General features: G+C 41.6%; 2 protein-coding genes and 1 pseudogene across 4 annotated transcripts; 2 read left to right on the top strand and 1 right to left on the bottom strand.

The window, feature by feature from the left end:
• The first annotated feature begins 1626 nt into the window (after positions 1-1626).
• Positions 1627-8392, top strand: rprd1b (regulation of nuclear pre-mRNA domain containing 1B). 3 transcript variants are annotated; one of them, XM_070969238.1, is made up of 8 exons: positions 1627-1718; positions 2125-2323; positions 3161-3290; positions 3408-3541; positions 3915-4036; positions 4262-4388; positions 4909-5084; positions 6259-8392. In XM_070969238.1, the coding sequence occupies exons 2-8, from the start codon at positions 2173-2175 to the stop codon at positions 6406-6408; spliced, it is 990 nt and encodes a 329-aa protein (XP_070825339.1). In that variant the 5' UTR covers positions 1627-1718; positions 2125-2172; the 3' UTR covers positions 6409-8392. The 3 variants fall into 3 exon arrangements, with proteins under 3 accessions (XP_070825339.1, XP_070825340.1, XP_070825342.1); XM_070969241.1 differs by having other exon boundaries at positions 1660-1961; XM_070969239.1 differs by having other exon boundaries at positions 1642-2323.
• A 387-nt stretch (positions 8393-8779) lies between these two features.
• On the top strand, positions 8780-11872 carry LOC139335489 (kelch-like protein 10; annotated as a pseudogene).
• Positions 11873-12372: 500 nt separating this feature from the next.
• LOC139334886 (protein-glutamine gamma-glutamyltransferase 2-like) lies at positions 12373-20708 on the bottom strand. The gene is made up of 15 exons (XM_070968131.1): positions 20591-20708; positions 20089-20274; positions 19629-19862; positions 19262-19380; positions 18922-19050; positions 17661-17829; positions 17108-17240; positions 16834-16937; positions 15766-15854; positions 15325-15478; positions 15115-15203; positions 14483-14666; positions 14127-14287; positions 13456-13592; positions 12373-12977 (listed from the first exon to the last, which is right to left on the bottom strand). Exons 1-15 carry the CDS (start codon positions 20598-20600, stop codon positions 12830-12832), a joined length of 2046 nt encoding a protein of 681 aa, XP_070824232.1. The 5' UTR covers positions 20601-20708; the 3' UTR covers positions 12373-12829.
• Between the last annotated feature and the right edge of the window lie 293 nt (positions 20709-21001).

The raw sequence follows: 21001 nt of genomic DNA, 5'->3' as shown, positions 1-21001 counted from the left end.
AAGTTGTTAGTTCAGGAAATAGCTTTTTTCTTGTCAGTCATCTTTCGTTGAAAGACAATGACAGACAAAGTCAGACGCCATAATAATTAAAGCTCACACTCAAAAGTTTAGAGCTCTCTCAGACATTTGACATTTGAGTACGAACCTTTTATTTTCCAATTTCACGCACTGATGAATCCCTCATAGATAGAGGAAGCAGTGGTAAAACCGAGTGTGACTTTCCAGGCAGTCTTTTTCACAGCAGATATTTAGACTTGTCAGAGCAGGAAAAGCACAGGTGTAATTTATTGCATTAAACATGACTGCATTCCACTGACGTGACTCACTTTGAGGGGTTTGGTATTATGCATGCTGGCTTACTGGCAAGGTTTACTGGGGGACGACTAAGGACCACAGCTTTCATTAACTAGTGTTATTAGTTTAACCTGTGTTTTTTTGAGCTTAGTTAAAATGTCCATCATGAAAAGAGCTTGTGCAGGTGCAGCTGAATTTGCATTTTGGTTGATATTTGAGGCTCATTTTTCAAAACACACCTGTTGTAGTGACAGAGAATTTGCCTGATAGTTACCTGTGTGCAGGACCCAAACCCATTGTTTTGACAAGAATACTGTGCATTTTGTCAACCGCAGTATTATGGAGGCAAATGGACATGTAAATTTCCACGTCTGTACAAACACAAGGATTTGAGTGAAAACATTTGCATTGTACAAGCTTTGTGATGGATTTACTGACATAAGATTGTTATTTATTTATTTATTATATGCAATTATTATTATTTGTAATTTTCCACTTAGAGACAAGCTCATATATTAATATGTTCCAGTTTCAGGATAAATAAACAATATATTAATTTCTTTATGTAACTTCTAGACTCCTTTGTCCTCCACCTGTCCTTCTAAGAGAGTGAATCAATGATTCATATTCAGATTATTTCATAATATTTCCACAGTCATCAATCAAGTTTAGATAAAGTGCTACATTATCAATTAAAGAAGAGGAAAACCCCCCAAAAGTAACCCAAGTAAGAAATCTAACATAAAAACAAAATTCTAGTGTCACATATCTATGTTTTATCAAGGTGGTGTATTGATACATCCCTGAATTATATATATGTTGTTTTTTTTCTTTTTTACACTTGATGTGTTGCTTTTTTCATCAAACAAGCTGCACCAGTTCTTCAGCAATTTTTCTATTAAACAGTACAAACATAGGCGACAGATATTTTTCAGTACCTGAATACATGCTTTCTTGTGCAAAAAAACATATCGGTGTTTTAAATGGAGTAAATACATAAGTCGTAATAAAGAAATAATGAAAGACAAATATAAAATAAATGAATGTTTGACAATGATAATAACATACTGATCAAATATACAATTAGTGAAAGGGAAATAAATAGAAGTTGCAGTTGTTCAGGGGACTTGCTAATTGCTAACTCCTGACTTAACTGTTTGTCTTTGATTGTTTGTATGTGTCCAAAACTTACTTCACTTTTCAACAACATCATAAAACAAGTTTCGAGCTGACTCTGATGTTCACTGAATATGCCTTTATTGTCATCTATTGTTATGTGTTGTGTGTTTGCGGTTCTGGACAAAGAGGATGACGCCTGGATCTGTTTACGTCATTACTGTGCGACGCACATGTCGAGGTGAAAGTGCAAACTGCCATTTTTTCGAAGGAATCTCCCCGAGTAGTTAGACAAGCAAAGACAAACTGTGAGTTTCACCGTCGGTCTTTAGCTGTTTAGTTTCATCAGTTGTCGCATTGAGGACACATTTTACGCGAATACTACCGGAGCTTTGTTGATTTAAACTCGGGTTTAAGCGCAGGCTTAGCTCAGAGCTGCACTGCTCTGCAGATGGCTGCTTAGCGCGGCTAGCTAACGTTAGCCGTGTCTGTAAACAAACACTGCAGACAGTGTAGAAACAGCAGGTGACTAACGAGCTCACGGCTTGCAGGTTTGTTCCATAGATTTGCTCAATATTTCAGTGAGATAAAAGGCACGATGCTAGAAACATAACGCGAGGTGAAGCGGGCGGCAGGAAGCAGTTCGGTGCTGCATGTTTGTAAGTTAGCGACGCAACTTCAGTTTTAATGACAGTGCGAGTTTCTCCAAACTAGGTCGGCGGTCGGTCGGGTTCACTGGGGAAACCCACTCTTAACGCCGGCATGTCGTCCTTCTCTGAGTCGGCCCTGGAGAAGAAGCTGACGGAGCTGAGCAGCTCGCAACAGAGCGTCCAGACTCTGTCTCTGTGGATCATCCACCACCGCAAACACTCGGCCCTCATCGTCAAAGTGTGGCACAGAGAGCTGAAAAAGGGTGAGAGCTGTCAGGACTGACTGATGCTGCACACTGTGTTCGTACTGTGTCCATATATGATTTTGATTTGAGTAACAAAACACCATATGGGTCACGTGAAGCTTCACAGATGAATTTGGGGTGTCAGTGTGGCACATGGGATATGAGACAGCAGACTGACTGTTAGTGGACTTATTGATTTACAACAGGTTACATTTGATATAAAGAGAAAACAGTGTCTCTCATTTCAAACCTGAGCGTTTTCTAAGCTTTTCTCTTTGAGCTTTCATCTGCCAAACTTTCCAGTTCTTAACCAAGGGAGAGAAAACATCCCAAAATATATATCCATATGATACGCATGGCACAAATAATGCTGAGTGTCTATCACAAGCAAGGAGTGCAGAGTTTGAGAGGCTGTGACCAGAAAATGTTTGGTTATACCACCCGTACTTGGTAATGGTATTTTTATATAATACCTGAAAAAGGTATTGAAAATTGCACATGTATATTTAAATGGCTGAACAAATCTGGGATTGGCAGCAGTTCAGAGGTCTTGAACTGAGTGAGATCAGGTTGGTGTACACCCACAAAACCTGTTACTTTCCCAGTGAAGAGGCTTGATAAAACCTGTCACTCCACTATGACTGTGGCTGCACTGACAAATGTACTGGGAATATGGGGAATTAGTTAATGAAGTACAGCTGACAGGTAAGTTTCAGAAAAGCAGGAACAATAATGAAATAATAATAAGAATAATGAAAACTAATTTGGGCTGCATTATTGACCTTTGGTGATATGGTGTACGAGTGACGACTTGTTTTTAATTCTTGAAATATCTTGATTTTATCTGTCTTGCAGCAAAAAGCAGCAGGAAGCTGACGTTCCTGTATCTGGCCAATGATGTCATCCAGAACAGCAAGAAGAAAGGACCAGAGTTCACCAAAGACTTTGAGACTGTCCTCGTTGACGCCTGCTCACATGTTGCCAGGTAGATATGATGTGACCACTGTGTGCTACAAGTAGTGCTCTGTGTAGTCAGTGTGTGTTCATGCGCTCCTCTTCCTCATCTTCTTCTGTATGCTGCTGTTCACCTGCCTTACTGCAGGGAGGCAGATGAGAGCTGTAAAAAGCACATGGAGAGACTGCTGAACATCTGGAAGGAGAGGAGCCTCTACAGAGGCGACTTCATACAGCAGCTCAGACTGGCCATAGAAGACTCGAACAGCCCCAGACCTTCAGGTCAGATGATCATTTGTTACATCCGTCCATGAATACATACAGCATTTGTTATTGATGGGCAATAAGTAAAACAAGGAGCACTGATGTTGATACATACCAATAGCTTTTATTATTAAAGACAGAGTATGGTGTGATTTGTGAGGTAAATGCTTCATTGATAGGATGCTTCTGAATATATATTTGCTACTGATATTTAAGGTGTCTGCTCACCCCTAGTATTCATTTCTTAAAACAGCAGGAAAATCCTAGAAACTGTGATGGTGTTAGTTTGCATACTGAGGGACACTTTGGCAGACAGCTTTTTGTATTGATAACTACAGAATTTAGTGACATAGGTAACATGTGGGTGTTTTACTGTTATGGTGACTTGTAGAAGTAGAGAAGAAACCTGTTAAACGGACCTATCAGAAGATCCAAGAAGACGAAGACGATGAAGACGACGACTACAGAAGCCACGGCTCCCCTCGCAGCACAAGCGCCACAGCAACTCAACTGGTAGGAGGCCAGCGTTTTGCTTTAATGGCACAAAAAAACCCTCCCTTACAGTTAATATTTCCTCTCACTGCCTGTGCTCCTCACCTTTCTCTCTGCCTCGACGTTATTCTCCCACCGTATCTTCTGTCACATGGTCTCCTTCCCAATCATTTCTGCGCTCCTCCTTGACTCCTGTTAACGTTCTCCCCATGTTCTCATCACACACACTCTGACACACACTTTCAGACAGAGGAGCTGGTGAAGGCCCTGCAGGACTTGGAGAACGCCGCATCAGGTGACGCTGCAGTTCGTCAGAAGATCGCCTCGCTGCCGCAGGAGGTCCAGGATGTTTCCCTGCTGGAGAAAATCACAGGTGAGACCCGGGAGCTCAGCATGATCACAAATGAATTGTCTTGGACTAATTATGTGAATATTTGTTCCACTTGGTTCTGCAGTGGTTTTGTTTTCCTCATTATTGAAACATTCTTCTGACTTTTATTATTTGTTAGATTTTGAATTTTCTTGTCCTTGTATGGACTGTGTCTGTCTCCAGGGTTTGTGGTGAGAAGTGTCAGATGGATTGTAAAATGAGATCTCTGAATGCATTAACAAAAGCAATATGATTTAGTTATGGAAAAACAGAGCAAACACACACACAAACAGTAGAAAGTCAAAAAGATGAGTGGTGAAGAACAATGAATAAAACACTCAGGTTTTATCAGCAACCAGCTTCTCACATGAAGTTTACGTGTGCAGTGTGCTTACAGTAATCATAAGAATTTTGTTTGTGTAGAACTTTTATAAGCACAGGTTATAAAGCAATACATCTTGACCAATATAGGACAAAATGTCATGTTCTTTGGCTTTGACAACCCACTTTGTCACCAATCTAGATAAGGATGCAGCAGACAAGCTGTCGAAGACGGTGGATGAAGCGTGTTTGCTGCTGGCCGAGTACAACGGCCGCCTGGCTGCAGAGCTGGAGGACCGGAGGCAGCTGGCGCGCATGCTGACCGAATACATCAGCAGCCAGAGGGAGGCGCTCATGGAGAGGGAGAAGAAACTAGAGGCAAGGCACCGCAGACACAAACATGACAGTCAGCTGCCTGCAGAGAACTGAGTCTGGATCTGTTTCATAAGTTTTTCATTATGAGTGTTAATTCTCTTTTTAATGAATATAATACAGCACTCTCATTTCCAGAAAGTTTTCACTGAACTGTTGGGCTGTTCTGAGAAAGTCAGTGTCCACATTTTTTTCAGTAAGCACACTGGCATTTATTTATTTTCTGTTTAAACTGGCTCGAAAAGGCGTTTGGGGGTCTGAAATGGTTTAATGTAGCTGATTAATCAACTGCTTCGGCCTGACTTTAAATCCCATTTATTACAATTCAGGTCTATTTACTGTTTTTATAATTTTAGACACAGTTCCTTTCACTATCTTTGTTGTGCTCACCATTGTTTGCTGGCTTCTGCAAACACGGCTACATCATAACCAAATCGTATGTTGTAAACGTCCATCAGTTTATAGACTGACTTCCTGGTTTAGCTTTTACCTGTTGTACTTACACTGGTTTACACACCATTTCCTTTGAAATTAGCCATTATTAGTATGAAATTATTACATCTCAGGTGCGTCCACTTTCAGTTTTACCTCCAAGTGAGTTAATTGAGCTTGTTTGCAACTTGTCTGATCCTCTGGCTGCTTTTGTTTACAAACATTACATGTTTTCAGAAATTACATTGAGTGCAGTGTAGGGTTGGAAAGATGTAAAACATTTTCAAACTGACTCGGATATTAAGCCAAATACTCGACTGGACCAGTAATACAGAGTTCTACCACTAGGTGTTGCACATGACTCATGAATGAACATAATTTTGCTTTATTCAGGTTCTCATATTGCTTATACAAGTTGGATTTCGCACTGTTGGCAGAGGTTAGTGATATAGGCTCAGTTGGTTTGCATAAAATCAAACCACAGGCAATCAGTTAAGCTTGTACACCGGACTGAACCGGCAAAACCAACTCAACTCTGGTACCGTGATAATAACAACAGGTGGAAATGAGGCCAGAACTACATAATAAGACCCACATTGTCATGCACCTCAGTTCTCTTTTAAAGCCACATACTGTGACCAACACGTGTTTCAAACATACCAGAAAGCTGCAGTCACATTTTGAAAGAGTTTCAGGGTAATTTGTAAATAACTAATAATTTTTCACTGTGTCATCTCGTCCTCTGTAGGAGTACAAGCAGAAACTGGCGAGGGTGACCCAGGTTAGGAAAGAGCTGAAGTCTCACATCCAGAGTCTCCCAGACCTCTCCCTCCTGCCCAACGTGACCGGCGGTCTGGCCCCGCTCCCCTCGGCCGGAGACCTCTTCTCTACCGACTGAGAGGTCTCTGCCCAGACAGACTGCCCCCCTGCCCTCCTCACCCACCCAAACCCGGCTCCATGTTTGATTCACAAAATATTTCTAGCTGTGTCTCCGGCCAAGCGACACATGTGGTCAAACCCGCAGGACAAGAGGGAGGACGGGACATCAGAAGGAAGGTTTGGTGATATCCAAACGGTCTGCAGAGGAGAACAGAGACTCTGTCAGCCTGGATTTTTCCACCACTTGCTCGATCGACAAGGATTCCACTCCACCAGCTTGGAAAGAAATAGTTTGTTTTTATTTTTATTTTTTAACGCTGGAAATGTCAGTGATCTGGGAGGAGGGGTGGGGTAAAGAAGCTTAGGCAGACATAAATGTTGGTTGTCAGAATGTGTCAGAGTGTTTCTCTGTGTGGTCAAGGTGGGTCGCTTGCTCTCAAAATGCTCAGAGATTGTGACTACACTGTGAAGAGGATGTACCATTCATTAGTTTTATTTTTTGGCTTTCAGTTGGGGGCTTTTTATTGACACATAGTCTTGATTGGTGGTTTTGATGTGTGTGTGTACAATTAGAGGAGATATCTGATTGGGTTCAGTGCACGTTTTGGATGTCTCATGAACGCTCATGGTTGACAGCTTTTACCAAGCACGCTCATTTCAGTAACATTTCAGAAAGACGCTGATTAAAGAGGTTTTGTGGGACAGTCTCATCCTCATAGTTTCAAGTCAGTGTACAAGCTGTGGTTTTCATGTCCTTGGTTGCAATTGTTTTTTTTTTTTGTCTTTTTTTTTTAACATTTACTGAATAACACTTTGCAATTCAGTGTGCTCGTTTGTTTTCAGGCTTTCATTTGGACAGATGCTTGAAATATGGAAAAGCTAGTTATGTTTCAAAGTGTGTACTAGTCAAGGTTTGAGTTTCACAAAACAAATCCTGAAAATTTGAGGAAACGATTCAAAGCAAAGTTTGTTTTCTGATGAAAAAAAAAATGTATGAAACTCTTCAACTCATTTGCTTAGAGAGCAAAAAAGAAAAGGTTGCGAAAAACGGAAGAAAAATGTTAAATATCATGAAGTTTTAGTGTGTGTAGAGCTGGGAAATATGGAAATAAAGGAAGACGAAGAAGAAGGCAAAAAGTAGATCAGATGAAGATATCACAACGTGTTGACTGAACTGTCATTTTAAGATACGTTCTTTAAGTATTAAAGAAACTTGTGTTCAGTGCTTCACAATATTAAATTGATGAATAATAATCAATACATATTACTAAGTCCCACCTGTGTGTAGATGTCCAGCGATGAAATATTTTAGTAAAAAGTAGCAGCTACAAACCACATTACGGATCCCTTAATTGAGCATTAATGTCAGGAAGTCATTTCCTACAACAGGTAGACTTTCTGAACAGTTCTCTGCCAAGGCCACAACAACATGCATCATTTGTTTGTTTATCTGATACAGAAAGAAAAATTGATTTGGGAAGTTTCATGGTAAAAGGTCTGAGATGGAGTGTTTTTCAAAGTTAAAGATTACAGTTGCTGTAACTTTCCTGCTGAGGCAACAAGCTCAGGTGAGATATGCTGCTGCAAAACCTTTCAAACAGCAGAAAAAAAACATTCATGAATCAACAGCTTCAGCAGTGCTTGTTAAACCAAAGGTGTGGATGTGATTATTACAGTCATTGACCCCCAATGTGAGTTCAACTGTCTTTGGATGACAAACGTGAAAGTTTAATGAACAAGGAGTGGAAGAGTTCTGGCCTGTTTTTCTGGATCAGTCTGGATTGAAATAGAATTCATCTTTAAGATAAATACAAAGTGTTCAATACAACCACTGCACGCCAGGAAGGACTTCAGGATTTTTGCCCCAGGTGTGCTTCACTGTAGATATTAGTTTTGTTACCTACTCGCTGTGTGGTATGTTTCTCTCTGCAGAATCATGCTGTGCTGCCAGGTGTTTTTCTGTAATGAAAGTGATTCAGTGGAGGCCAATAAACTGGAACCATTTGAACAAATACTGTATGTGTACTTTGCATGAAGTCAACATAATGCATCAGACCCACACTGTTAGATCATATGACTTTAGGTTAAACACACATTACCCATAAGGCTGAACTCTCTTCTCTCTCCTCCTCTTCCCCCCAAAACACTAGACTAATCCGATCCCCTCATCACACACACACCCATATACAGCTCCAGCCATTTTATATAAAGAGACTATAAAATAAAATCTGCTGCTATTTGTTCTTGCACACTGTGTTTGCACAGTTATTATTCTTTCACCCTGAATTTGAGAGAATCCCCTGAAAAGAACCCACTGCAGTAAAACTTTTTCTACCCAAACTAATGAATACTACAGGAAAACAGTCACGATGCTGGAATAACAAACATTCATGCTTTTTTTCAAGAACTGCTGGAGACACCTGAGCATCAGGAGAGGAACCGTCACTTGGAAAAGTGCCCTTACTGAAGAGCAAAGATGGCAGGAAACAGTGTTTAATGAGCTCCGTCTGGAGCGTATGTTTTGTCATGTGGCGATGAGAGTGGACGGCGTTGAATTTGACGTGCACAAGATCATCCTCTGCAACTGCAGCCCATACGTCAGGTGAGCTGGTTGTCAGGTGTGAACAGGAGGGATGCTCCTGAATTTACAGTTTGGGAATAACAGCAGAGGAGTTAATGAAGCACAACACAACCCGATATTCATAAGTGACATCGGTGAACATCCAGGGTTCGATCATTGACATGGAGGACTCATTTAAGTACCTGGGTGTTCACCTCAACAGTAAACTGGACTGGACAGACAATACTAAGGCCCTGTACAGGAAGGGCCAGAGTCGCCTACACCTGCCGAGGAGACTGAGATCCTTTGGTGTGTGCAGGGCTCTACTCCGGACTTTCTGTGACACTGTGGTGGCCTCTGCAGTGTTTTATGCCATAGTCTGCTGGAGACAGGGCAGCACGGACAGAGACAGGAAGAGACTGAACAAACTGGTTAAGAGAGCCAGCTCTGACCTGGGCTGCCCACTGGACTCCATCGAGGAGGTGGCGGGCAGAAGGATGTTAGCCAAGCTGACATCCATCATGGACAACTCCTCCCACCCCCAGCACCACTCTTTCAGCACAAGACTTTTACATCCCCAGTGCAGGAAGGGACGCGACCGCAGGTCTTTCCTGCCCACAGCCATCAGACCAGTGTTTCTCAGTTCTAGTCCACAGGCCCCACTGCCCTGCATGTTTTAGATGTTTCCCTCCTCCACCACACCTGATTCAAATGATCAGCTCATCATCAAGCTCTGCTGTGGCCTGATAACGAGCCGCTCATTTGAATCAGTTGTGTTGGAGCAGGAAATATCTAAAACATGCAGGTCAGTGGGGCCCAAGGACCGGAATTGGTGACGTTCACTACGCACATTCAACTGAACTGTGGGTATCAGTCATCAGCCAGTCTTTTTGTTCATGACGATATAATCTGATGTGACATTCATACCCTGGTTTAGAGACTATTTTCAGATATTTTGTCATATTGCCAGCATCATTTCCATGCTGGTCTATGCTGGTTTATGCTGGATTGATGCTGGTTTAGCTGGTGAGTCAACATAGCTGTGAGCTATGCTGGTACACCAGCATGGTGTTGCTAACGCTGGTGGACCAGCATGTTGTTGCTAATGATGCTGGACCAGCAAAACCAGCATGGAATGCTGGTCACCAGCATCAAAACACAACATATGCTGGTATAACCAGCATGCCCCATGGCTGGTTTTGCTGGTGGCTATAGCTTTGCTGGTCTATGCTGGTTTTTCTAACAGGGCTTTCTTTTTTTTTTATCTCCGCCTAAAAACAACAACATTATTTTGAATGAAAACCCCCTTTACATCATGGGATAGTAGCCAAATTCATCTAGGAATTAGTAAAGTAATGATGATGAGTAACTGTGCAAAAGCACAGCACAAGTGAGATTTCTGAATGCCGGACTTATACTTCTAACAGTGTATTTCTGCACTGTAGTGTTCATAGTTTTATTACTTTTTTATAAGATCTGAGTACTTCTCCCACCACTGGATCATTATGCAGGATTTCTGGGAACTGAGGTTAATTAAAAAATAAGTCTGTTCAGTGGCTGGACACAGCTTTAATTTCTCTTATTGTTTTCTGTTAGTTTTTTTTCATTTTAACTTGGTCACATCTGTTCTGTGAAGTGCAATATGGGGTTTTTATTCATACTATGATTTTTATGAAGTATAAGTATGAAGGGAAAAGGTGGACCACTTTATTTTCTTTCTTTCCTTTGTTTTGCTTTCTTCCTGGCAAACAGAGACCTCTTCACTCTCTGGACGACCCCAGACTGCAGAGACTACAATGTTCACAATCTATCACCTGACATGATGAAGCTCATCATTAAATTTGCCTACACTGACTTTGTTCCTCAACAGAATGTAAAAGAGCTTTTCATGGCAGCAGACCAGTTCAATGTAACGGGCATCCTACAAGTCTGCAGTGACTTCCTGGAGAAGCAGCTGTCCTGCAGAACTGCATCGGCACCTGGTGGTTCTCAGATTTCTACTACAGCCTTGAACTGAAACACAAGGCCTACCTCTTCATACTGAATCACTCTGACGAGGTTGCTGATGCCTCAGAAGAGTTCCTGCTGCTCCAATGTCAGGAACTTGTTAAAATTATTGACAATGACCAACTCATTGTGAAGAGGGAGAAGACGGTGTTTGAGGCCATCATTTGCTGGATCACCTAAGCACCTGAACAACGCAAAGAATACATCTCTCTGCTTTTGTCCAATGTAAGTGAGGAATGAACAATCACTCAACGATGACTACATTTCTATACTGTAATGTCTTATTACTTAAAGGCTGAGATTATTCAAATGTTAGCCATATATCAGCTGAGCTCTATTTTAGACAATTTAATTTCAACTTCTGTCCTCACATCTCGGTCTAGGTCAAACTGGCTCTGATGAGTCCACAATACTTCATGGAAAATGTAATTAACAACCAACGGGTAAAGGAAAGTGATGCATGTCAACCTATTCTCATCAGGACCATGGAGGCCATGCTTGACAGCCAAACAAGGGTGTTCTTTGACTACTCTCTGTAACCCTTTGGCCCATCCATGACTGCCTCCGGTCATCCTGTTGGCCATTGGAGGCTGGAGTGACGGTGAGTGGCATCAGTGGCATCGAAGCATACAATGTCTGTAATGGCCATTGGGTCAGTGTAGCTAACAACAGTGAGTTTCCTTCCTTCCTCAATGGATCACTTTACTGTGTTGGTGGCTGTGACAGTGTTGAACAGCTCAGCACTGTGGAAAAGTATGACCCGGCAACACAAACCTGGCAGGAGGTGGCGCCAATGCATTCGAGACACTGCTATGTTAGTGTGACTGTGATGGATGGATACATCTACGCCATGGGAGGTTATGATAGAGATCAACTTGAAACTGCAGAACGCTATGAGCGCAGCGCCAACCAGTAGATGCTGATTGCAGCCACGATGTGGAGTGCTATGACGTCGAATCTGATGAGTGGTCTGATTTCCGCAACATGGAGATCTCACGTGTTGCCTTGAGCTGCTGTGAGGTGTACGGACGCCCCAACATGGCCAAGTACACTGCCTTTCATCAATAACTGCAATTCTGCCATGAGGATAAGGATGAGTGGTGGAGCTCCATCTGAACATGAGCTGTGTTGTTCAGGAAAATAAATGTCTCAATGCATGAGAGTGCAGTGGGGCTATTGTTATACCACTGATTACAAGTCAAGCCCCCATGACTTTTGGCCTCCCTGTTGAATGGTGAAACAGAACAGAACAGACTAATATGAGCCTAAAATGATAAAATGTCAGTAATAACGAAGCCTGTTCTAAACAAGGCGTTATGTGACACTCATAGCCCAGGAAATGACGTCTGCTGAGAGTTTAACTGCAAGTACACAAACCCACCAACAAAATATCAAATAACACCAAAATATTATTTTCTGAAATTTTATTTTTAGTTAGTAAATTGAAATTTTTCTTCATCACTAATAACAAAATGTTTCCTAAAAGGAGGTGAGGAGGAGCGACTCCATCTAGATGTAACCTAATCAGAATGAATACACCCTTATTAATCACTATTATTCATTCAAGAAGAATAAATTAGTTTATGTCTGCAGCCTCTTTTATTGTAAATAATAATAACATTGTAGCCTACCACAGAGGCACTGTACATACTGGAGAGTGGATGTGGATCATTGCCTTTCACAATAAAAATTACTCAAGAAAACAAATATTGATGTGGATTTTATATATAATAGTATATTCTACTATAATATGTTGATGAAAATTATAAGCAGATTAAAAAAAGAAAGCCTCAAGCTCCTATGTCAAGGACAGCCCTGTAGTCTGGACTCCACTTAAACAGCATTAAAAAAAAAAAAAAAAAGCTGTACTGGCTCATTCCTTCACAACAACATTGATGAAGCTCTTGATGTTCTTCAGTTTGTCGCTATCAAAGTTCACCAGCAGTACGTTGGAGCCAACACTGGAGGGACTGAACTTAATGCTGGCCTTGGCTTCCTGTTTGGGGCCCACAGCTCCAATCCTACAAGATATCATAGACACGGTATGCATTGAGCGTCATCAGCCAAAAAAAGCAGGCTTTCTGTTTTCTGCTTATTCTATGCTTATGTGTACAGATTTCAGTAGGTATGGCACTGACACCCATTGTATGAATGCCATATATTTTAGGAGATTCTCTTACTGTAACTGTGATTATGCATGGGACTTAGAGCTGTAAACAGCATTTATTTTAAGTACAGAAATAGGAATCATTGTATGAGGGTTGCAGGGAAAAGTTCATTGTGATTTTTGGTGCATTTGAGGTGTGGTAGGCTTTGACTTGAAGCTGCATCACAATCACTGATAGTACAAACAGCATCTTGTACATTAAACTGCATATACACTGTAATGGGAAATGGATGATACTAGTAAAACCATAAAGAAGCAAAGAGAATAAAAATGCTAAAAGAAATAATTGATGCATAAATCTGCTCATACCAGTTAAAACGGAGTTAACATACCTCTCTGTTATTGGCTTGCCTTCAGTGAGGCCAACCCCCTCTATGGTGAAGCTGCAGTCCTGCAGCGGCTCTGGTAAAGGGTTCAACAGGGTCAGCTCTGCAGTCACAGCCTGGTTCACTATGGCCTCTCCCACCAGCTGCACAGAGGTGTTCAGATAAACAGCTTTCATCATGTGACAGCTGGTATAATATCACAATAAACATGCACAATAAAGGATTACAATTATTAAATAATGTAGAAGACATTCTCATCATGTGGACAGGACAATATAGTCCCTGTAATTAATCGCCACCTTCCAGCGCTAACCTAACAACAGTGTCAATTAACAAATCAACAAAAAGTTAGCTAATTAGGACAAACTTTTCCAGAGAACTGCATGTTTATTGTGTAATGAATTGCATTTGTGTAAAATGCTGTTGCCATGACAGTAAAATACAGTAGAATACAATTATTTGGATTAACAATGAGAAGGTTAAAATGTTAAAAAGTCAAAGGTGAAAGGTTAAATTGTCCATACAATTTGCAATTACTTCTGTTTGCTGGGGTTCCAGTTGGTCCCTAGGTCCACCACAGAGGGGCAAACTCACTGACCTGGTCCAAACAAATTCTTTGAGGACTGACCAATAAGCCCAGAGTGGGAACTTTTCTTTCACCTGTCCGTCATCCATACCTTGATCTCTATATCTGGCTCATCTAGCACAATGGTCTTCTCAGTCTTATGGTACTCTATGGTCTGCTTGTCGACAGTTACAGCTGACAGCTGGATCAACCTGTCAGAGGTGATCACTGATCCATAATGGTCATACTCCAGTCTGAGGGACAGGGACTTTTCTGAAAAACCACACACATTAATTAGGTTATTGAAACTATTTCTACAAAATCTCATGAGAGCAGGATTTCTGTCAGGCCTTATTTCATAGATTTACTTCAAGGACTGTTCAAGGGAAGGATAGTTTTTTTGAGATCATTAATTTCAAAGCTCACATTACTGGCATGTAAAGTGTTTGCACTAAAATCAGAGCTAACTTTCTCCAGATTGCAGCTCCACTCTGTCCGAAGCAAATCCACAGCTCTCGCCTCGTTTCCCATTGTATCTGACAGCTCTGGCGAAGAACAGGAAGGAGCAGGTCTTCGCTTCCATACAGTTGTTAGTGAGTACAGCGTGCACCTCAAAGTCCAAGCCCACGATCATGTTATCAGCCAGTTTGATCTTAAATGAGAATCATAAAATGAGGAATTTCATTCATGGACTACACAATAATATAACTGCATTATTGTATTTTAGATTTCTAATCGTAAGCAGGTAATTCTTGTTGTATGTTGAAAAGGATGACAAATTGAAAAGGAGACACTTAATGAAGCCTTTGTCTTGGATGTAAACAAATCACCAGTGCAAACACAAATATGTCTTATATTATGCTGCATGTCAGTTAGCAGTATTTGACAACCGCTCGTGTGCTACATGTCTGTCACACCATTTATTTTCAACTTGTGACGGTTGCTGCTCTTTCCTGTCACAGCTGCACATGTTGAAATTATTTGTTTATGAACTGAGCCAACTCTGCAGTAACTTTCTGCTTAAGTTTATGTCATTGTCCATGCAGTGTTTTTACAGTATTTGCTGTGCCGCCTGTGTATGTATGAACAGTAACAAACACCTTGAGATGAAGCCCCGGCTCTTCTCCTTGCTGCTGCAGCTTGTTGTGGTGTTGAGCCTTTTCATACACCTGCCTCTCCTCCTTTGAGCCTGAACACCATCAGAATCACAAATAACAGTCTTATTTAAGCTCCTGTGTCAAATACACACTTTCTACTTCAAAACTATCACCTGAACACTGACTCCAAGCCACTACGAAACATGGCAGTACCTTCAGGATACTTGTACTGGTGCGTGATGTCACGTCTCTCATCTGAGCCCACAGCTTTAGTGCTGATGAAGCATCCAACAGACTTAGTTGATCCACCGAACTTGACAATCTTTCCATTTGAAAGCTGCACCAAGTCCACAACGTCTGCGTTAACCTGACTCATGAGATGACATGAAATGATATTGAAAATAGAAACATTTCAGTCAGCAGCATATTTCTACTGTATATACCCATCACTACAAACAGAGCATCTCTGTGCCAGAACACAAAAATCATCAGTCTTTGTTTGGTGCCTTAGTTTAGATCAGGTCTTGTCATTGCATGAAACTTTCATTAAAACCATTACAGTCAATGGAGTTCAGGTGAAATGTAAATTATGCACATTTTCAGTGCATTTTTCTTAAAAAAGTTACACTAATAAAGTTCAAGCACAAAGCTCACCTCAGCAAAGATAAAGGGAGCATCATACTTCTTGGTCAGTTCTCCTTCCTTGATGGCCTTCAGTGAGGCTGGCCCACAACAGAAAACACCTGAAAGCATCACACATCCAGATATGGTTAATTTCAGCAGGTTTCAACCACAAAATGCCTGAATTCACACTGTGCAACTCATCCAATGACTTAAAATAAATGCTCATGCAAAATATTTTTCATGATGACTAATATATTCCTTTCATGGGAAGCTCAAGTATTTTAAGAACCCTGTTGTTGCAAAAATTAACCGAACACCTGTAATGGTGAAAAATTTACAACAACAAACAATAACAAAGGGCAGCACGGTGGCGCAGCAGGTAATGTGCATGCCTCACAGCAAGAAGGTTGCCGGTTCGATCCCCGGGCGGGGCCTTTCTGTGCGAAGCTTGCATGTTCTTCCCGTGCATGCGAGGGTTCTCTCCGGCTACTCCGGCTTCCTCCCACAGACCAAAAACATGCTCATTAGGTTAATTGGTGACTGTAAAATTGCCCCCAGGTGTGAGTGTGAATGATTGTTTGTCTTGTGTGTTGCAATCGACCAGCGACTGGTCCAGGGTGTACCCCGCCTCTCGCCTGCTGACAGCTGGGATAGGCTCCAGCCCCCCCGCAACCCCGAAAGGGATAGGCGGTATAAGAAATGGATGGATGGAAACAATAACAAAACACATTTAACCACATTTATTACAGGTGACAGGTCTCCAAAAATGCCAAATGATGTGTGTCAGGTGTGATTGTAAAAACAAAACAGTTTCTTCTCTTTGTTTTGTTGTGTCATGCAGGACCATGCCTAACACAAGCTGTCACAAGTTTGGTCAAGGCTGTAACCATACATCTAACCCGTAACTGCTGCTGGAAGAGGAACAAACCACCACAGCTAGTTTCATGAGAAATGACCAGTTAGTCTCTGTTCTGTAACTACTCTGGCAAGGCAGCATGTAAATAGTCAGTTCATAGTATGCCAGGAAGGATTTCCTCTGAGAGAACAAAACTTTTGGGGAAACATGACAAACAATAGGACATTAAAATCAAAGATTACCATCACTTGTCTCCTGTGGAGTTGGGTCACTGGTTTGCCACCCATCAAACTCTGGGCCCAAATCAGGACGAGTCATCCAACTGTCCACCCAGACATGAAAGTTCCTGGTAAAATTTGTCAGATAAAGGACAATAACATAACCATTTTTCCTTTGATGTGTGAAATAATAAGGTTCATTCAATCATTTCAGAATAATGGAAGATAATGAAAGACCGCAAAAAATATGGAAGAGACCGCTGTGTTGATCTACTAATTATCACCACTGCACACTCACCATATCGAATCACCTTCAGAAATCCTTTCACCGTCTTCGTCATACAGGTTTTCAATCATCAGGTTGGCATCAGTATCGTGAGCCGATCCAAAGTTAGTAACCACTCGACATGGGATGCCCAGGGCACGGGACACTGGAGGAGGGAGGGGAGCCACACTCTATCAACACCAGCTAACTAAAGCGCATGCTTGAGATAGTGTCCTTCATCAAAGACTAACAATGAAGATATCATGAGAGTAGATTCTAAATTTAGGGTTTGATTGGTTCGCTGGTATTGTGTAGTATCATTTCAAGAACCTGTTTCCATGTTACCAAATGAGTGATGAGTGAGTGAGGCATGCAGTAGGGTTTCTATTAAAATCCCATTCTCTCAGCATGATCGATGTAAAGCACAATAACTCTGTGCACATCAGCCTGTGCATAAAAAAAGGCTTAAAGCACCCAGAAAAAAGGGAATAAATGTTTGGAAGAAACAACAATTTCAAACCAATTGAAGTCTGAATCTACAGAGAGCCAAACCAAGAGCCTCGTGCACTCCATGCTGTGCTCCAACCTGTGCATGCAACAGCAGCAAAGACCCAACACTGGCCGTAGCAGACAGGGCCACTTTCTGCCCACTGGCGCAAAATGTCCCCGCTGCCAATCCACTGTCCTGGATGGACCCCACCTGAAAACTCTCCCCACTCTCCCACCAGCACCCCCCTGTCATCATTACTGTTGATCTGTGGATGCAGACAGAGACAAGAAAGAGCACAAACAGAGAGCAGGAGGACTACAGGTGAATGAGAGAAAAGGAATCAAAGATATAACTCTGAACATATCAGATGGTTGAGTGGTGTGTACATTTAAAATCAATGTGCACAGTTTTTTTATTCCTTTTACTAAACTCCAAGTGTCTCCAATCTCCTAAATGATGATTCCAATTTTGACAGCTTATTTGGGACAAATAAATCTTATAGAAACTATTCTCCTATGCCTTAAGATCTCTGAAGAACTCCTTATTTTTCACATCACATTTTCTCCAGACATCCACCAGCATGACAACACAGCGATCTAGGCATGCCATATTATGAATACATAGAAGAAGTGCAGTGATTAATTGGCAAGGAACAGCCAATCTGAAATATCTGAAAAGTGCAGAGCAGCAAATACCAAAGTATTTGTCATTAAAAGTTTACACTAAATATATCTCTGATGGATTCAGAGGGAAGAGACACGGAGAGGCAAGACTGTGTTAAAATGTTTCTTTAAAATGTGAGAAATGAATGAGTCTATCACGGGCAGAAAAGGTGAGCCTAAAGGATGTTCTCCATACATTAGAAGGATGAGTTTCTAATCTGTGCATCAATGCAGGTAATGTTGACTTTGCATACTGTATAACCTAAATATAGTGCGTGATCCTGTCATGGTTATTAACATTGTCTTGCAACAAGCCTGGCACTGATTTATTGACAGTGACTGACTCAGTAGAAATAGCCCTGGATTTCTCATGAAGCTATTTTGACTTGCAGCAGGAAAAACATGCCTACAGGCTTTGATATATTATACTGCTCTTGGCCACCTGCTCGGATGCTAAAAACTCCAGCCTTAGCTGCATCTTTCTCTCACACAAGTTGCCTGGAGAGAAGAGAAAGCTGCCAAAGAACGAGAGGGGTTGCCCTGCAGAACAAAAGAACATAAAGGAGCAGGACGGGGTTTTCTGGTGCACCATGGCGATCTCTGCCTGCACAGCTGAAAAACAACTATTCAACTATTCTGGCTTAATGGTATCCATAGAGTCCCAACTCTTTCTAAATCCCTGGACACGGGCCTACCATGGCACTCAGAACCCTGGTCACATAGACGGGATTTCTCCTGGCAGAGCAGTCCTTGTCAGAATCAGACACAAATTTCGGGTTCTCATCTAGGATCATCAGACAGATGTTCAGTATTGTTGGGTCAAACTGCAAACAGACAACAAGCAGAGGAGCGGGAAAGAGATCAGTGGAGCAGCATGTGAAGTGTTACTAACTGAGTAAACCTTATGGAATGAAATCCTGACATTGATGATTCTAACTGGATATTAAAATAGTGCCATACTCTGTTCGGTCTCAGTGAAGATGCATTTAGAGATCTTAACTTGTTCTGAGTACAGTTTACTGAACTTTTGTGTACCTGTCCAAAGTTCCAGGGTGTCCCTTTGATTCTTTTATGTGTTCCTCTGTAGATCAGCCCATGTTGTGCTAAAACGTACTCCTGCCTCTTTGACTCACTGCGCATGTAAACAGCATCTCCTGTGAGTCAGTACAGACAGAGCACCAACACATTTAGACCCGCATGATAACCTCCCATACAACATCTTAAATCTGACAACACTGACATATATTTTTAATTTTTTACCCTACATTTAGTTGTGCAAATCATGTACACATAATGATCATTACAAAGAAAGGAAACACAAGCTGCATGTAGAGCACAAATAAGACAAGGCAAATAAACCATCACACAGAATTTGGAGGAAAAACTATTTTCAAGTACTCACTGGGGCACCAAGCATTAAAAAGAAGGATGAACTGCCCTAAACTGGTCTTCTGCCCCTCCAGGTCCAGAGTCAGAGAATAGAGCCCTATAGGGGCATTGGGTGAGGAACTGATAGATACAGACACTGTGTTTCCAGAGGGATCATTGGTGGCAGATGCGCTCCACTCAGTGTCCACTGTGGACTCACGCAGACCAAAGGAAACCTGAGTGTCTGATTCTTTTCTGGGTAATGGACCTTCAGAGACAGAGACATTAAATCTAGATGAGAGAAACAGAAATCTTTGTGCACCCACTGGTGATGCATTCATGCATGCACGCCACACACACAACCCCCTCCAAATACTTCTTTCTCACACACACACACACACACACACACACGCACACACGCACGCACGCACGCACACAGAGAGACAGAGAGAGAGAGAGTATACATTCTGATTAGTGGGAAACAAGAAGCTTACCAGTTTCAACAATGAGCGTGAAGCTTGTTTCGCCCTGTTTGAAGTCTCTGCTGCCAGGTTTCAGATGTAAAATGACATTGAAGGGCTGTCCCCTCCTGACAATCAAACGCTCCTCTCCATACAGCTCTGTATGATGGCTGCTGCTGTTACTCTTAATGTCAAGATCGCAGTGCTCAATATCTAAGACTGTGCACAGAAACACAGATCACATGCCAGATGCATTCAAAATTTTGCAAACGTCTTAAGACTAAAGACATGAAAATCTTGTGAACTCACAGATGATATATCTTTCCTCAAAGCAGATCAAGTGTTCCTCTGCGCTCTAGATCTAACATATCTAATGTCATGCACCATTCATGCTCATCACTGCTCTGATACATGTTGAGAACAGTCTGTGGAGTTACACAGAGAGAAACTGCATCTTCCGCTGTACATAATACACTCCCCTAATTCAGCTTGTGTCCAACAATATGAGACAAAAGTAGTTTTTCTTCCTCCTTACCTTGACTCATGTCTGCAGAGAAGTTGCTGCGCCTCGACTTCTGCGTGGAAGGTGAAACTTCAGCTGCAGCCTGTGCTTATTGGTTAATGACCCTGCGCTGCCACGGCTCTTGAAGGATATTTGTAGCATGTGAAACCTGATCTTGACGCCCCCCTCTGTCCATTCGACAAATCGGTAATTCTGTTTTTAGTCAGGAAGGTTAAACAGACTTATGCAGTCCTTCTTTAATTTGACCATGGCCTTTAAAGCTATTGTGATAGATTTCTGGTGGAAACAAAAAAGTCAAACAACATAAATTGTGACCTCTCAGCAAATTTGTAGCTAATGCACAATTTTGATTGAATTTTAATCTATTCATTTACTGTTTGTGTGTGTCAGATCACATAATATACAATATCACAAAGCACAACA

This window comes from Chaetodon trifascialis, chromosome 8 (genome assembly GCF_039877785.1).
Source record: "Chaetodon trifascialis isolate fChaTrf1 chromosome 8, fChaTrf1.hap1, whole genome shotgun sequence".
Classification (NCBI taxonomy): Eukaryota; Metazoa; Chordata; class Actinopteri; order Chaetodontiformes; family Chaetodontidae; genus Chaetodon; species Chaetodon trifascialis.
Note: the sequence above shows the minus strand (reverse complement) of the source record. Positions and strands in the feature narration are given on the sequence as shown.

Coding starts and splice junctions, on each gene's coding strand:
- rprd1b (XM_070969238.1), top strand. CDS start 2,173: ATGTCGTCCTTCTCTGAGTCGGCCCTGGAGAAGAAGCTGACGGAGCTG. Junction 3,542..3,914: donor GAACAGCCCCAGACCTTCAG/GTCAGATGATCA, acceptor GGTGACTTGTAG/AAGTAGAGAAGAAACCTGTT. Junction 4,037..4,261: donor GCGCCACAGCAACTCAACTG/GTAGGAGGCCAG, acceptor ACACACTTTCAG/ACAGAGGAGCTGGTGAAGGC.
- LOC139334886 (XM_070968131.1), bottom strand. Junction 19,381..19,628: donor TTTTAATGCTTGGTGCCCCA/GTGAGTACTTGA, acceptor ACTGACTCACAG/GAGATGCTGTTTACATGCGC. Junction 14,288..14,482: donor GGAGCTGCAATCTGGAGAAA/GTTAGCTCTGAT, acceptor GTGGTTTTTCAG/AAAAGTCCCTGTCCCTCAGA.